Here is a 16525-nt window from a genome sequence, read left to right as displayed (position 1 = left end):
TGTGGTAAACTGCAGTCGGCTCTTTGGTTCGAGGTCCTGGCAGATTGGCAGGCTTCATGAGGTGCACCGGGTGACCAGACGAAGCACTCTACCGTCCAACATCGTACAAGCTGCACCCAAAACTATCAGTATTGGCGGCCTACAGAAGCTTTAAAACCTTTTGAGTTACTAAATGACTTCGCTGTGTAGCCAAATGACATACGCAGAGGATCCACAGGAAGCCGTACAAGTGCTGGAATTTAGGGAAAGGGAATTTCATCGAAACATTAAATGGGAGTTCCTAGTGATATGGGTTGGAAGTGCTCGCCGCACTGGCTGTGCAAATAGTTATTGTGGCTTTTGTTGCCTCTGGGAGACTTTGTTGTCCTGTCTGAGAGACAATGCGAGTCTCCATGGACGCCATTCCTCACTCTCCTTGGTAGTCGTCCTCCCACAGCTCGTTCTCTGCCTGAAACGGCTGCCTTTAGCTGTGGGTATTGTGTGGATCGTTTCTGGCTACTATTTTCCAGGTGTTGTCCAGCCCTCGAATTCTCCGTAGGTACTCTTAGGTGTATTTCTCGTGCATTCTTCCGTAAGACGTTTTCGGGGCTTTGGAAACGACTGCGCTGCATGCAATTGCATGCATAAGTTGCTTAATGAGCCGCGGAAGCAATGCTGAACTACTTCGTTTGATTTCCTTCATACCCGTGATAATCTTGTGGTTTCTCGTATCAGGAGGCTGACCCATTTCGGCGCTCCGACGACAGCGAGCCGTCGAGCAACCATACTCGCGTTGCCTCGGTCCCTGGTTCGTTGTTGGCTAGTGTGTACTCCTTTCTTTTCGTCGCGCTTCCTTAGTCGGTCGATTTGCACATCTGATTATCTTAGTTGCATTGCTTTCCTGCTTCTGAAAACCTGGAGGGTGGTGATAGCGTGGTTTCTTGTGCCCTGCACGCAGTTGGTCTCGATGTAAAGGTACGAAAGAAGAGGGCATGCGTTTTGAAATGAGTGGCAAAGAGGTAGCTAGGTAATCTGTACTTAACGATACTCTACTACATTAGAAATACTTAGCTTGGAGTTTGTAAGGAATTGACAATTTTGTTTTTCTGTTTGTACATCAAGCTTATTGCGGAGGAGCGTTCGCTTGTTTTAAGACGATGCAGTGTTGTGTGCGTGGGCGCCGGATGCTTTGTGCGACCAACTCTGAATGTTTTGTGTTCCTAGAGGGTGCCGCATTGCGAAATCGAGCTGCGCTTCTTTCCTTATGTGGGAAACCGTGAAGAGGCGGGCAGGGGACGGAGAGAGTTCTTAGGTGACACATCTATTAACTACTTATTAGGGTTTCATTGACTCTAGAGTTGGGTGTGTCCCTACGGAGACCTTGCACTGAGCACTAGAAGGTAAAACTCTAAGCAGCCTACCAAATCCCTTATTGTTTACCCATTTTTATGGCCATCATACTTCCTGGGTCGGTATGACACTCATGGCTGCATCCAGAGATATTTTGCCAGCAAACCTATCATGACATTCTTCCAGCTATGGAAATACTGCGCTCACATCAGCTTGCAGGCCACCCCTTGCCGCCCCAGCAGTCTTTGTGGCTCCTTCAACTTCGAAGGCATACGGACCTCTCCCCAGTTTGATGTCAAACAAAACCCAATCATTGAATAACCAAATGACTTTATTCAGACCAGACACCTAAGTAGGGAAATCTGAAACTCCACTGCATCCACAGCTAGTGAATGAGTGTGGAACAGCTGCATCAATCCATGCGGTGTCACCAGCTGGAGCGCTCCAGCGAACGTCTCCGTAGGAAGACACTCAAATCCAGACTTCTCACAAATTTTATCTATCTATTGGTTGTGTTGCAAAATAACTCTCCTCCTTCCCTGCCAGCAGCCTCCATACTCTCGACAAGAGGGGAGAAGCACAGCTAGGTTCCGCATGCTGTACCCTCTAGGCTCTTCGAGCATACACAGTCAGTTGCATAAAGCACGTGGCGCACGCATGCACAACCCTACGTATGTTTGTATTGCTTAGGTAGTACTGTGCAGTAAGCAAGATACGCGAAGGGGGGAAAAATAGTGAATTCTATCCGAGGTCTTCGCAAGATATAACTGGTGCAGTAGAAGGTGCCCAAGTGTAGCTTGGCCCGGTACAGTGGCAGCTATGGAGCAGAAGATTTATTGAATAGTTATGAGGCATTCCAGATGCAAGTATGACTGATACCGGATTTAAAAGATGATATTCGTGATGAAACAGAAGGCTCATGTTGCCAAAAACCGTTACACCACGTCATTCTCTGCAAGTGATTAAGACATTGGTACGCTTCGCCGTGCGCCTCTGTTAAAGAGCATTGTGGCGTGCGTTACAAAGAGCCAATCTGATTAACGCCGAAGAGCTCCACTTGTGGCTAACTATGTTTTCGAGCATACTTCCTGCCTTCTGTATGATGCTCTTGCTGAATTCGGCGACTCACCCCGCTTGGAGAACAACCACCCCCCCTTCCCCCCTGCATGCAAAACCGTGCGGCAGCAGCAGCCTTCGCTTGATCCTTCTAGAATAGTGGTCTCTTGTCCCTTGATGGCGCGTCGCTGAAAGGGAAAAGCCTTTGCTTCGCGGTGATGTAACTTGTTTATTGCAACACGTAGTACAGTGGGCGTCACCTCACACCTGGGCATGCAGCCCGGCCGGTCACTGCGGCTCTCGATGCTGCCAAAAGGGTATTCGTTCCTCTGAAGGAAGCAATTCAAGCAAACAGCGTTACCTGCGATATTTTATTGAGCGAAAATGGCGCAAGCGGGGCCGCCCGCCACCCCTAGTGGCCCTGTGGTTTCTGTGGCGAACATCCGCGGTCTGGGAAGGAGTGACCCAGTGGGTGTTTGCATTTATTTTCTAATGTTTTCGCCATTCTCCTGCTCTTGCTAGCATGTTCTGCTTTTTGCTTGCTTCCCGATAGCAGATGGCCTCTGGCGCCGTCATGCGAAGTTGTGGCGCGGTGTATGTCCGGTTCGCGCAGGGGCTCTTCAAGATGAGCGGGGAAGTTTTCGGCTGGAAGAACCGGAGAAACGGAAAGGTGTACCAGTATAAAAGCGCGGATATCGCGGATGCTCAGTGGATACACTGCGGGGCAGACCAGTATCAGCTCAAGATTGTGCTGGGGGCGCAAAGAAACGACAGTATCATCCGGTTCGATGGCTTTCACAAAAAGGTGGGGTTTGTCGTCCTTGGGGAATTTAGAGGTTGCGTGACGCTAGAGGGGCTCACGGCTGTCTCAAGAGCCACCCCAGCACCAGCTTCTCGTATGATCCGCTGCCTCGCAATCTCCCCCAAGCCTTGCATCCCCACATCCGCATCCGTCCCTCTCTGCATGCTCCGCTGGGCATGCTTGTGCGAGACAGCCAAGCAACGCCTGTACGCCACAGCAACTTGCACGCAGCCCGTCAAACAATGCATGCATGCGCGGTTTGAGTTACAGAACTTCGACGATATCCGGCGGCACTTCCAGGACCAGTTCAAACTTCCTCTCCATACCAAGAATGTTGCGCACTTAGGATGGCATTGGGGGGACGTTTCGATGGATGGTTCGTGGGCAAAATGTTTTTCGCGTCCCCTGTGCTGCGAGCCCCCTACGCCACGCACCCGATCCCTCATTCTGTGTCAAGAATGCACCACTCCGTGCGCGTGTGAGGCCAGCCAGCCTGTCTCACGCTTTCCCTCAGCGCTGCCCTCCAAAACTGCGCTTGTGCCGGTGCATGCTCAGGGAACAACTTAAAGGTTTCTGTGGAGGGCTGCCCAGCGTTCGAGGTGAATGCCCAAGACATCGTACAGGTGACGACGCCTTCCAAGAACGACTTGGCAATTGAGCTCTTACAAGACGACACGCGGTTGGTCTTGCTCTTTTTGCATCCACAAACGCGCGACAGGACGACACGGGGCATATCCCTGGGATGGGGTGTCAGATGTGCTGCTTTTGCAACGCGTCGGATGCTTCGCTAGCTGCCTTTTCCTGCCCTGACGTTTTTACTTCTCTGCGCAGGGATCAAGCCGAAGATCTGCTTCTTGAGATTCGGCTGTTTCAACCGGCAACAGGCGACGAAGAGACAAACAGCCATCTTCAGAGTCTAAAGGAGGCGAGCGCCACTTCTTTTCGATTGTTCTGCTCGCTTCTTCCCGAATGTGCTGTCTTTTCTGTATGCGCGCGCAATTGACGTGTGGCTGCACGCAGCTACGGGGGAGCGTTCGAGGGCCTTTGGCGGCTCCAAGGGAAGAAAAGCATCCTATCGCTCCCCCTTTTCGCATGCTGCTCTCGGTGCGTCCTGTGGTGGTGCTTCGGTATGCTTCTCAGAAGCTCGTGAAGAAGAGCGGCGTGGCTGAGACGAAGATGGAGAGCATCGCCCTTCTGAACGACGTGCCTTTGCTGGTTCCTAGAGGCCGCTATGAAATCGACATTGGTCGTCGCGCCCTCAAATTCCACGGCAAGTCTTACGACTACACGATCTTGTACACCAACATCAACAGGTATGGCGCTTGCTGACTGCATGTTTGAAACCTTTGTCCTTAGACGTCTGTCGTTTGAGCTAGCCTGGAGTTAGCTCGCTCGAAAATATGCCTGCACAGCTGCGTGGCTGCGTCTTGCCGTGAGGCCATTCCGGCGCGCCCCCAGCACCCTTGCCTTGTATTCGTCTCTCCGCTAAACACGCAACAACCACCTCCCACCACGACCACCACCTTCTTCTGCTTCTCCTTCTCCTGTTGCGTTCCAACTTCAGGATGTTCCTGGTGCCGCGGCCGAACTCGCCACACGTCAATTTCATCCTCTCTCTAGACAACGCCATGCGCCAAGGGCAGACTTCCTACCCCTTCGTCGTCCTACAATTCGATAGCGAAAACGTCACCTCCGTGGAGGTGAACCTTGAGGAAGCCGAGCTTAAAGAGAAGGGTCTGGAGAAGCAACTGGAAGGTGCTGTTTTTTTCCACTGTGAACCCCCTCCCCTATCATCGCCATGGCTGCGTTTACGCAGGCCTCTCTTTCACGTTATGTGAACTGCTCGCCACGTACTGCATGCTGCTCACTGACTCAACACTCATGCACTCACATGCATGGCGGGAAAAAAAAATGGCCCCTTCCGCTCAGTGGTCGCCAACCCCCTCCCGCCCCCCCGCTGCCAAACTGCTCATGCATCCTTCGATGATGCCTTCTTCTCCTCTTTTAGTCCACCCACCCTTCCCCCTCTACTGACTCCCTCCTCTCTCCTGCACCTCAGTCTGGTCCTGGCTTTCCTTGCGTCTTTGTCTGTGCACTAATTTCTCGATCGACGACTGCCCCTCCATGCGAGACTCTTCTTCACGCCACTCGGTGGCTGCTGCTGGGATCACGGAGCTCCCGCAAGTTCCAGCCTCTGTTGATGTTGCTTTTGCACGCTTGCGTGTTGTTGCAGGAAAAACCTTTGACGTTATCACGCGCATCCTCAAGTCTTTAATTGGGAAGAACGTAATTGTGCCTGGCGACTTCAAGAGCGTGAAGCATCAGTATGGCATCACTTGCAGCTACAGGGCGCAAAGCGGCCATTTGTATCCCCTCAATCGCTCCTTCCTCTTCATTGTCAAGCCTGTAATCTTCGTCCGGTACGTCTGCCCGTACTCCCGCCTCCCTGCCCTTCCCTAGCAGCCAGTATTCTTCTGCTCAATTAGTCCCCTGTAGACGCCTCGCCTCGCCTCCTTAGTCTCAGAAGAGGCGCCGCTCTGCAGGGAAGGTGCCCCGAAACTTTCTTTCTTTTGCGCAGATTCGAAGATGTGGTGAGCGTCGAATTTAGCCGCACCGGAGCCAGCACGACCAACCGCTTCTTTGCCTTTACGGTCTCATGTCGTGGAGGTGTCGAACACGAGTTCACGTCCATCGACCGCAACGAATACGAAGTGAGTGTCGGGCTGTCGTCTGGCACCCTCGTCCCCCCTGTGCTGCTTCAGAAAAGCGGCTGCTTGTGCTGCCCCTGCTCAGCAGGAGGGAGCATCTCTGCGTGCCGAGCAGTCTTTGCCACCTGCTCCTTGCACTCGCCGCAGCTTGTTTTCCGGTAGACACGTGCCCGTCCTTGTTCTTGCCGAGCTCTCGACACCTTGTGCGCCACGCCAGGCTGACGTTGTGGCTAGCTTTCTTGTGCGCACAGCCTCTGGTTGAATTTCTCACCCAAAAGGGAATTCGCATAAAGAACGTCGAGAAGTCAAACGCGGCGAGGACGAGCGGTCTGCAAGAGGCAGAGCTACCCACTGATGAGGACGATGACGACTATGGAGGAGAGTCAGATACAGGTGCGCTAGGCATTCAACAAGGGGACTTTCAAACTGTAGCAACGCGTGGCACAAAGGGTTCTTCAAGATATGATCTGCTGCACAAGGCAATCAGGCCTCTCAACTCTAGAAGACGCATTGGAGCAATGTTGCCTGGAACTCGTGCTTTTGCTTGGCACAAGCAAATTTTAAGATGGTTTTGAGCTGCGGTGGAACCTATGTACTTGCTGCACGAAAGCGGCAGCTGTCAGTGCTAGTTGCGCACGTTGCCTTCGCACTGCATCCCACTGTTCCGTCTACGAAGATCCCAAGTTACTGGCCTAGGTTCTATGCTTTCCCTATAGAAGAGTCAGTACTGAGCTTTAGGCTTTCCGCCTTGGCATATAGGGTTCCTGGCGGAGCTCCTTTCGTGGTCTTGCAGATGAAGACTTTGAAGACGAAGAGGACGATGACGAAAGCGAAGAGAGTGCAAGCGAATCGAATGAGGAGGAGGACGGCGAGAAGGACAAAAAAAGGAAAAGCCACAAGGTGGGTGGGCCCCGTAGGCTCTGAATACAGATCCTTGTGTTTAGCCTAGACCGTCGTGAGGTAGGAAGAGACGTTTGGCCGACTTGAGGAGCTTCTTACTTGCGCGCGGGGCAGTGAGCGGCGATAGCTTCGGGTGCTCGATTGGTTAATGCAGCGTAGCGCTATAACCTACGGAAAGATTGGAGAGGGATCGATGGGGGAGACTGGGAAGAGGGGCTTCACGGAGAAGCAATCGCGCTGCGTGGTTTCTTTTGTCCGGTTTCTGCTGTTACTGGGCGACTGGATGTTTGAGTTAGACCCGCTGGTGTGCATCCACAGAAGGTAGAGGCCCCGCATCTCGGTGCGTTCTCCTGTGTATGTGTGTGTGTTGGAACAGGAAAGCAAGAAAGAAAAAAAGAAGCATAAGAAGTGATGTCGCTCTGCTATTTAGTGACAGGGCCTCGCTATGGGTGGCATGGCTGCTGCTCTGCTTTTTTGATTGCGGGCAGCACGACAAGAAAACTTCTTGTGCCGTTTTCGCTAGGGTCTACAGTGCAATCACTGTAGACCCTAGATCACCTGTTTGTGGCGGCAGAGTTCCGAAATGTCTCTGCAAAGAAGGTGGATGTAGTTGGCAGCCAAGCTTAGGATGGGCAGCCCCTAGATCTATGGTGGCAGTGGGCTCTGAATTTCTAAGCCTGAGGGCAGGGTTTGCCGTTGGCTTATATCCCTATGGATCTTTCTTTTCTTCACAATGCCCGTGCATAACTCTTGGTGCCTACTACCTGATAAAGCGCGCACGTTGAAGCTTCAAGTTTTTCGGCTAGAGACGTGTACAAATAGCAAGAGTACTAATGTTTCCAAATGCTAGTAAAAGCCTCCCTCCAAACGGGATATTATCAGTAGTGTTTTCGCCGTTGTTACAACTGCCTACTGCGATCTAAGCAAAGCCAAGAGCATTAGGCGAGAGTACTAACGCACTCCGGCTTAATACAGTCTACATGTTTATGCCTCCGCGTAATTCTGCGAGACGACTGTGCTTGAAATAGCAAACGAGGCCCGCGTGGGAAGGCAAAACGTTTTTCAAGAAGGTCGGCGTGGGGGAGGATGCTGTGAGAGGAAGATCTATGCGTATAAGGGGAACTCTACGCGCTGTGCTTCCAGCCCGACACCCATATAAAGGGAAACTTGGAACGCAGGTCCACCACTGAGTCGTGGCTCTAGCACTGAAGATTAAGCAGCAGATAGAAGTCAAACAAACAGTGTGGCTCCTGATGGCTGCAAGGAAGGTAGCTGAGAACGCGAGGTACCCGCATACAAGACTCAGGATGAGAAGCTTTTGGCGTATTACAACCGAGATTTGAAGTGTTTCCTTTGATTTTCTTCGAAAATTCTCTACCTTAGATAAGCCAATAAAGGTCTGCACAACACAAACCAACGTAAAGCAAACAGATCAACAAGGAGCATGGCAGAAAGAGCAGCCAATTATAAATCGGATCGTCTTCAAGTCTCCTTATAAACCGCCATCCAGCTCCCTTTCGGAATCATGCTCTTGATAGCCTGACCGCCACCCCTTTATCCATTTTTGTGTCGGCTATTGTGCACACAATCCCCTCCCCTCACGCTGGAGAGCACTCTCACGATTCCAAGATGCTTTTAGAAAGAACTGGACCCCGGAGCTTCCAGAGCCATCTTCATTTGGATATTGGCCTCAGTAAAGATCGTTCAGTGATGAAACAGCGGATAGCCTGCATCGATTAGTTTCGAGGTGATGTTGTTCAGGACGAATGTAGCGGATATGTAAATACACGGTGGATTTTGTTGCGGAATTCCTCTGCGTGTGCAGTGTTACGACTCCGGCGATATGTGCCACGTTAGTGCTTCAAAAGGGTCTGATGGTGATGCTAGCAATAGAATTTGGTTTGCTGCTTGTGTAATCTTGAGCGTCGTTCCGGGCTTAAATAGGACATCACACTTCAAACTCCACCTGCTCAGTATTCGCCATCCCTGGAAGTTCGCTCGGCTGTTGAGTCAAGGGGAAGGCATAGAGAGCAGCTGGGTGGCACAAACATGCTACAGCCCCTTCCAAAAGGGCAACCCTGAATAGCGTCTTGAACAGGCTTTAAAAACCTACTTTCTCGCTTAAAACTCCTCGAGGTGTACGGCGGGCAAGGAATTACGACTACTCTACTTCGTGGCGGCAAGCAATGTAGCTCGTTCTCCCCTTTTCAAACGGTTTATTCACCTTCAATCTAGTGATCCTTTAGCAACTAGTTTGTGTACAATTTCGGGGATACGCATCAAATGCTTTACCCTGTTCATCCTGAGGCTGCATGTTAGCTGTAGCACTCAGGCTTTATCATATGCGAATAGCTTTTGCACCTGCAGTAGACTCCGGCGTTTGCGCGTACTGATGTAAGAGACAACAGGATGATTTTTCTCCAAAGATACTCTACTTTATCTACCAATGATTTGGGCTCATTTTATTGTGCAATATCCGAACAACAAAGGATGCAGCTACTCAGGGCTCGCGTGTCGATGTAGTACCGTGCAAACGGACATGCAGGCAAAAAGCAACTTGTAATTCCGAAACAGTCAGCTGCGTTTAAAGCCTAGCAGCGCCTTCCTTTTGGTTCTGCCTCCTTGTGCTCTTTGCCCGACGCGCCTTTGAACGGGCAAAGGCACCTTATAGGCTTCTCTTTGTCCGTAGCGCTCGGCCAAGCTGGCACCCCGAACATGCATACCGCTGTACTTCCACCGATTCTGTATGAACGGTTCCAATAAGCAGTTCAGCAGCTGTGCACGCTTCCAGAGGATATTCTTTTTATTACAAGCAGTTGCTGATCTTGATGCCTACCCGTTAAGCGCTTGCGGCTGGACAGCGATACAGCATCTAGTGATGCAGGTTCGGCTGCAATTAAAATGGAATAGCGCTCATTCTGACGTCGAAATCAAGAGCGAAGTCTCTCCACGCCCAGAGCAAGAAAAATTTGTTTGGGAGGAGCTGCTGCCCATGCACCGGATCTTCCAGAACCTATATACGCAATCGACCAGCGGGCTTTAAATGCATGTGGTTGTGGAGGGAGCTTGTATTTATTCATCAGTGCTGCACATATATACGTCTGTGAAGCTGCTAGACCGTTTCACGCATTTGTAAGCATGCAGGAGCCTATATATTTGCGCAGATGGTCTTCTCTGTAGAGTTGCATCCAGATATGTGCAGCAAGACCCTGCATGCTACCAGGCCCATGTGACTGCAAATTCAAGCTTTCTCGAACAATGGGTAGCATCATACCCAAGAGGGCTGAGCATTTAGCGCAAATGAGCATCTGCACCGAGCAACTGCCAGAATTTGCGTCTCGATTTGCACGTCCTTCTCCACTTACCTCCACGCAAGAATCCAAAATGAGGTTGTTCACCAACGTGGTGTACACGCGAGGTACAAGGGGCCGAGGTAGATCCTACGAAACGCAAGCAAGCCCATCCTCTGAAATGATGATGATGGCGGTACCCAGGGGTGCAACGCAGACAGCGGCAACCCAGCGTCTCAGAAGGAGGAAGCAAAACACTGCCACTGCGGAGGCGGAAAATTTATGCGGGACCTATGGAAAACCGGAGGGTGAAGAAGTTTAGTAGCTTTGTAGATTTGCATTTATTCGTCTGCGCTCATTTCTATAGGCTTTCCGGAACGCACTCTGGGAACGCAGTATGCTTTCTCCGTGAGGTACCTATAGAGCAAGCAGTATGCCGATTGTAAACACAGGCGCAAATTAACTGAGACCCCAAACAAGAAGGAGGAAGTAGTTCGGTGGTTCACGTGAGAGGCGCGTATCAACCAGTGGGCCCTGAAAACTGCCGATGGGCATGTAACAGCGAAGAGCTTTGCCTCAGGCCTCTAAGCGAAAAACGGCTAGCCCTCGAACGAATATGTGCCCAGGCATTACGGATTCCGTACGGATACAAGTAGGAGCACATGCTCGCTGAGGCTGAATCCCACCAGCCATGGCCATTTGAACAAATCTCGCTACCTGAGCGTACAGAAGGGTATAAGGCCTGCTGCCCGCCACTCAGTAGAGGGCATAACGTGCTCGCTGCGTGGCTCTATCGCATACCACTTCACTAAATCTGCGGCTTTCGTCGGCGTTGGGGCGTTGGCCTGCAAGAGGAGGCCTGCAAAAAAGGCAAAGTGACGGTACGCCTCGTAGCCGATGCTGTAATCCTGCTGCTTTTTCTGCAGTCGCATCACGCCAGTAGAAACAAACACGCAGAAGTGTCGGCAGGTCTTCGGCAAATGGCATGTGGAGGTCAATGGGCGCTGTGCGGTCGGCCGTTTGCCAAGCACTGAAATAGACAACCCCGCATACGGTGCAAAATAGACACTGAGAGCAGCAACTTTTGTGAATGAAGCTGAGGCTACGCCTGCGAGGGCCCCCTAAGTCCTGCCCTCTCCGTGGCTGACGCTTTTGCGCTATTGGTTTTCGAGTGTCTACGCACCTCGTGGCCTGAAGCCACTTGCACCAAGGCGGCCGCCTTCTCCTTTGCCAGCTTCTTGAGACCCTGCATTTCCCTAGGGCTTCCCTATAGTAAAGCGTTACGATGAAACGCCTGTCTTACACCTACGCATAACCTGCAACGTGCCCCCCATAGGGCTTTTGCGTAGGAAGTGGACGAGGCGCCACGCAAAAGGAGAGGTAGAGAAGCACGAATCGATATGTGTACGGAGCTTTAGAGAGCGAGAAGAGGCACAGGAAAAGAAAGACAAGGAGTGTGTCATCCGGCAAAGCTGACCAACAACTCCTTCCAGGTCTTGCTACCACGGACCCTCCTCACTTATAACAGAGCATATGCCATTTTTAAATCATTCCCTCGAATTCTTGCCAGAGATTTCAATGTGTTCTAAGCGCCTCCAACACGGCTTCAGCGTGAGGGCTTCGGAGGAGGGCCCCTAGACGGCCGTCGAACGGTGGCGTGGGTGTTACTGCAGCAGCGAAGGCTGAAGCGTTGAAAAGATGCAGGACCATGGTGACCAGGGCCCGGTATTTCGTTTTTCATTCTCTTCTTTAGTAGAGATACGAAGATATGTCGGTTTAACACCTTATTGCTGGAGTTGCTGCTTGAGTGCACTAGCCGCAAGGCATAAACCTGCTGCGGTGTCTTCAATACGTGCTGCCGCCCCACAGGTAACTAGCGTTTTTACCTTCTGCTTTATAGCGATATGCCAGAACACAGAAGGAAAGTATAACGCTTTAGCAAATTTGTTTCCTGTCTCTTCAAATGCGTAACCCTTCCTCCATTCCGGTCTACTGCTGACTCGATACCATAGATTGGGAGTCTGCATAACACAAATTAATATTTGTTATCTTCAGCATCTCAGCTCCTTAAGCCTCCTCCTTCGATGCTAGGTGTGCATATGACCCTCTGCAGTGGCGTTAATGGCAATGGAATGTAGACAGACCGCTCAACAATCGCAATGGAGACAAATAAAGGAGCCATGTAAGGTATGCACTGTTTGTCTCCTGTTTCCCTCCGTTTAAATGCCATGCAGAAACTCCCACTGACTAACTTGTTGATACAATCAGCTTCGCTTCGAGAGTTGTCATGTGTGTAACGACAGTGCAACCCACAGGTGCCTCCACCTGGCTCCTCGCCGCAGCATTATAAGTTTCTTCCAAGCTGCTGTGCTCCGAATTCATGTGCTTTGACGTCTTCCCAATGATGGTTGCCGTACCAGCTCCGTTGATTGTGCTATCTATTTGCATACACTTCGCGCCGCCTAGTCACGCCATCCTTAAGGCACTTTTTGTAGTGTAGTGTAGGAAGCCGGTGCACATTTTTCAGAGCTGCTTCGGGTCGCTGGCTATACGTTCAGTACGTGTGCACAGCTGCTCTTTTCTGCGCCAGCATGGGCAGCAGCAGATGGCAGCAACTGCAATCCAGCCCGCCAAACCAGAGGCGCTGCGTTGGCCTTGGCCCATTTGGAGGCAGTAGCAGCACTTATGAGAAAAGGACTGTCAAGTTCATGCCACACTTGGCTGTGAAACATGAAACTTCGGCAGGTGTGAAGATGAACGCACCAGGTGCTGGTGCTGCATCGGGTTTAGGTGTTGACGCGCTGCTGTTGCGTTCACTGCACAGCCACCAGGCCTCACAGCAGGCACGTATTTGTGTGAGCACGTACTCGAAATTCTCGTAGCTTCGCGTTTGTTGAACGTTGTCAGGGGCCCTTGAACTTTGATAAGTCTCCTGGCGCCTTTTGATGCCCATACAACCCAATTCCCGCCTTCTGGTTTTCTCTTCGGGGCCAAAGGCAGTTAAGCAGGTCCAAAAGCATGGTCCTACCCAGTAGGTAGTAGTGCATTCCGCTTCCGACGCATCCGATACAAAGCTGCTTCTTAATGACGCAACCGAAAGACAACGAAGCGGAAACCAAGGTGGGCCGCCCCTGTTCGATTGAGCTGAGCGAATTGGCCTGCAATGAAATTCAGGAAACTACTTGACCTTTATCACTATTCCGTTTAGGAAGCACGATAAATACCAGCAGCCAAAGTGGCAAAAGACCTGTGCAAAGGCTGCACTCACTGGGCAGCACCAGCACCTCCAGGACGAGCTTCAAGATTTAGACACCGCTGCATCAGCAACAAACCACCTTAAATTCCGTTGTTCTGTGGAAGCGTTTTAAGGTCCTGACATAAAGAACACAAAGAGGAGGACTGCAGCTATCAGCCGTGCAGAGGCCTCCGCGGCTGGCCTGCTGCATGACCAGTTCCAAAAACGCAACGACAATCGATTTTTGCAGGAAGATGGAAGACCGTACGGCTTATTGCACAGAACCCTAGAAGGCACTACATGATCATCACTTTTGCCGGCCCTCCACCGCCATAGTAACAATGCAAAAACAGAAACGAATTCCCTCTCGCAGTCTGCCAACTCAAGAGGCACCGAAGGGCTTGGGCTGCTTACTGCTGCTCCATCTGATGCTGTGAATTTTGGCTCAATATCCAAGCGCGTTGGTTTGCCGTATTTTGCGTACTCAGAGACTTTAGGCAATTTTGTTCCTTGGAACTGCTTCCCCTCACTTAACATAGTAGCAATGCAGGCCCAGCAGTCATACTGCGAGCGGAGAAAACCGGCATCAAAAGAGAAGCAAGTGGAAGTAAACACCTGCCACGGCGATAACAGAAGCAGTGCACCCATACCTCTACACGCACTTCCAATCAGGACGCATAGGACAGCTCTTAGTTCGCTGCAGTGGCCGCGTACACTTGCGGCTCCTCACCGAGCCAGCATCTGCGAGAAAGGCCGAGTGCGAAGCGGTAGCGCATCAGAGGGTCCCAGAAGGGGCCAGCAGAAAAAGCAGGAAGCTACAGATGAATTAAGGAGTGGCGTTTATTTCTCGCATTGACTCAAATGCTATATGCGGCATAAAACGGGTAGCTATCGGCCTTTTCAGCGATACTGCTTTGCGTGATAGTAGCGGTTGTGCATATGCGTTCTTTGTGTAGAGCACCTGCTACGTGCTGGTGGGGACAGAGGGCGTTTTCCCCTAGGTGCTAATGTAGCTTGAGACCTCAGGGCGCTCATCTTAAGGAGCACTCGTGCGTGGCCGGCAGTGCTGTGCCTAATTACCTGGTACTGTGCCAGCATGCTCCTTGTAAACCTGTATGTGCGTGCATGTATTCTGTGCCCAGCTCCACTGTGTTGATAAACTTGTCCGCTTAGAATCTCTGTGCTTGTTACTTTGCGTTAATGGGGTTGCTCTGGTGTTTTGGTAAAGGTCCTCTAATACTGTGCCGCGCTTTGGATGGAACGCAGGAAGTGGGATGCATGCTGGCCGATACCGGAGGATTTATTTTCCTAGGTCGATGCATCAGGAAGCTGGTCATCACTGCGGATATCCCTATGGTTCTGGCGCCGTCACATCAGCAGAAATGCTTGAATAATAATGCGCCGCTTAGAACGTCACCTAGAAGGTGTTGAGGTTTAGCTGTTTGCATATTCACGTCAAAACTGCTGGGCCGAGTACGTGGACGGCCAGCGCCTGTGCGTCCTTGAAGTAAAAATGCCACACACAAGTTGGGAATTTGAATAGTACCTGCAATACAGTTTTGGAAGTAGTTTGTTATAGCTGGCTTTGAAGGGGGGCTCACAAATAAGCTCCTACATGGACAATTGCTAGTTGTGTAATGAGCTTAGCTGTCTTGTTCTACGGCGAGAACCCCAAAATTGAGAACTGTACGCCAGCCCCTTAGTGTACACAGCGCTAGCTGACAATCCACATGCGTTTCCTAGCATATTCGTCTTCCTGGGTACACTGCCTTACGGCCTGAGCAGGACCCGTTCCAATACTATATATAGTGGGACCAATAAATCTTCGCTTCCTCCGATAAATCATATATGCTAATGCTTAGTTTTGCACACGTGGGAAAGATGTTCATCTTTCTGGCAGCGTGCGCAATCAACCCTGAGTGGTGTTCCTTTGGCAGTCCCCACCGTGGGTAGTGCTGTCCAAATGATGCGAACTCTGTCACAGCATCCACCTTGTTGCTTCTTGTGCAATAGTATGGAGCGTCAATGCATGGCATATGTTGGTTTGTTATTGATCCTCTTCGTGCGTGGAAAGACGGGCGAGACGTGATGACCATTCAAGGAAACTTAGCCGTAGGGCCGGTATACAACCTGGTCGAACGCGCCATATTAGCACGTCGCATCTAAAGTGTTGTGTAGCATGCGATGACATTGCCCTCTAAATTACCCATCAGCCTTGTTTCTGAATAGCATGGCAGCCCACCTCCGCTCTACCCAAGACGGGTGGACCATTCGTTGCCCCCCTACAATTAGAAGCTACGCTTCATCTACCCATCAAAATCTACACTTTTTATTATTGAATAAATTCCACAGGTATGGTAGGAATATCTGCTAGAGTCTTCATTTCCTAAAAGGTAGATGGTACATACGGGTCGCCTGCGCAGTGGACCGTCCTGGTCTTCCACGTGGTTGGTGTCCAAAAACTGTGTGTATGGCTGATACGCTCTAAAGAAGGAAGTTTACATGTCTTTCATCAGCTATGAGTTTCATAATTCTCTTCAAGCGACCCTGGGTGCTGCCGCAGCGGGTGGCCACGGCACCTAAGAAACACTGAGAGGCTTGCCGCCACACCACTACCGGCCTGAGCCAAACTGACCACCATTTGACCATGGCTACTTGGTGAAGTTGTCTTCTTCTATTTTATTAAAAAGATCTTAATTTGTTTTAAGTAGAAGCTCTTTGAGATGCATTTGAGGAGGCTCTGTTCCTCTAGCATACTGGAAACATCACTGGTTCTGAACTGTGGCGATAGGGACTAAGGCCGCGGGTGCTGGTAGTGATGTCATCTGCAGCAAGTATCTTTTACTTCGATAGCCTTACGCTTAGCCCACTATCCTTTTTTAATGTGGCTCTTGAGAGGGTTTGTTGGCCAAATCAGGTGCCCTGCCCATTACGTCAAGTCCGGTGCGGCAGTCTTAGTATTGTGCCCCAGTCTGGTCCTGGCCCAATTCCGTGCCTGAAAAGAAAAACACTTCCTTTTATTAGCGCTATTGAGACCCTGAGACTGTTGAGGTCATGGAAGGGAAGCTAGCATCGTTCCCGCGCTAGCTGGTTTAAGGATTTTTTGCGGTACAGTTGATGCCCCTCCATCGCCATTATCTCAGAGGAAAGCCGGCGTATTTGAGGACACACCGGCATCAAAGCCAAATTCTTGTCGTTTTTAAGC

The 16525-nt window shown here is 50.9% G+C and overlaps 2 protein-coding genes and 1 pseudogene across 2 annotated transcripts; 2 read left to right on the top strand and 1 right to left on the bottom strand.

Moving 5' to 3' along the window:
• The first annotated feature begins 2769 nt into the window (after positions 1–2769).
• On the top strand, positions 2770–7207 carry LOC34620142 (FACT complex subunit pob3). Its single transcript, XM_026336759.1, has 12 exons — positions 2770–2853; positions 2999–3190; positions 3458–3563; positions 3743–3866; positions 4019–4112; positions 4328–4500; positions 4752–4942; positions 5421–5607; positions 5766–5898; positions 6147–6345; positions 6689–6795; positions 7172–7207. The coding sequence occupies exons 1-12, from the start codon at positions 2770–2772 to the stop codon at positions 7205–7207; spliced, it is 1626 nt and encodes a 541-aa protein (XP_026192544.1).
• Positions 7208–9691: 2484 nt separating this feature from the next.
• On the bottom strand, positions 9692–11337 carry LOC34620141. The gene is made up of 5 exons (XM_026336758.1): positions 11269–11337; positions 10887–11005; positions 10469–10502; positions 10161–10235; positions 9692–9808 (listed from the first exon to the last, which is right to left on the bottom strand). The coding sequence occupies exons 1-5, from the start codon at positions 11335–11337 to the stop codon at positions 9692–9694; spliced, it is 414 nt and encodes a 137-aa protein (XP_026192543.1).
• Positions 11338–11783: 446 nt separating this feature from the next.
• LOC113147164 lies at positions 11784–16523 on the top strand (annotated as a pseudogene).
• The last annotated feature ends 2 nt before the right edge of the window (positions 16524–16525 follow it).

The sequence above is a fragment of the Cyclospora cayetanensis genome, unplaced genomic scaffold (genome assembly GCF_002999335.1).
Source record: "Cyclospora cayetanensis isolate NF1_C8 unplaced genomic scaffold, CcayRef3 CcayRef3_contig_146, whole genome shotgun sequence".
In the NCBI taxonomy this organism is placed as follows: domain Eukaryota; phylum Apicomplexa; class Conoidasida; order Eucoccidiorida; family Eimeriidae; genus Cyclospora; species Cyclospora cayetanensis.
The sequence above is the reverse complement of the archived record's forward strand: the minus strand, read 5'-3'. Positions and strand labels throughout refer to the sequence as shown.

Bases quoted from the DNA above. Each gene is read 5' to 3' on its own strand.
- LOC34620142 (XM_026336759.1), top strand. From the start codon at position 2,770: ATGGCGCAAGCGGGGCCGCCCGCCACCCCTAGTGGCCCTGTGGTTTCT. The intron at 3,867-4,018 runs GTTGGTCTTGCT...TTCTCTGCGCAG, and splicing joins CTCTTACAAGACGACACGCG to GGATCAAGCCGAAGATCTGC. The intron at 5,608-5,765 runs GTACGTCTGCCC...TCTTTTGCGCAG, and splicing joins AAGCCTGTAATCTTCGTCCG to ATTCGAAGATGTGGTGAGCG.
- LOC34620141 (XM_026336758.1), bottom strand. From the start codon at position 11,337: ATGCAGGGTCTCAAGAAGCTGGCAAAGGAGAAGGCGGCCGCCTTGGTG. The intron at 10,503-10,886 runs GTATGCGATAGA...CTTGCTCTATAG, and splicing joins GCCGCAGATTTAGTGAAGTG to GTACCTCACGGAGAAAGCAT. The intron at 10,236-10,468 runs GTGCGTTCCGGA...TGCGTTTCGTAG, and splicing joins AAGCATACTGCGTTCCCAGA to GATCTACCTCGGCCCCTTGT.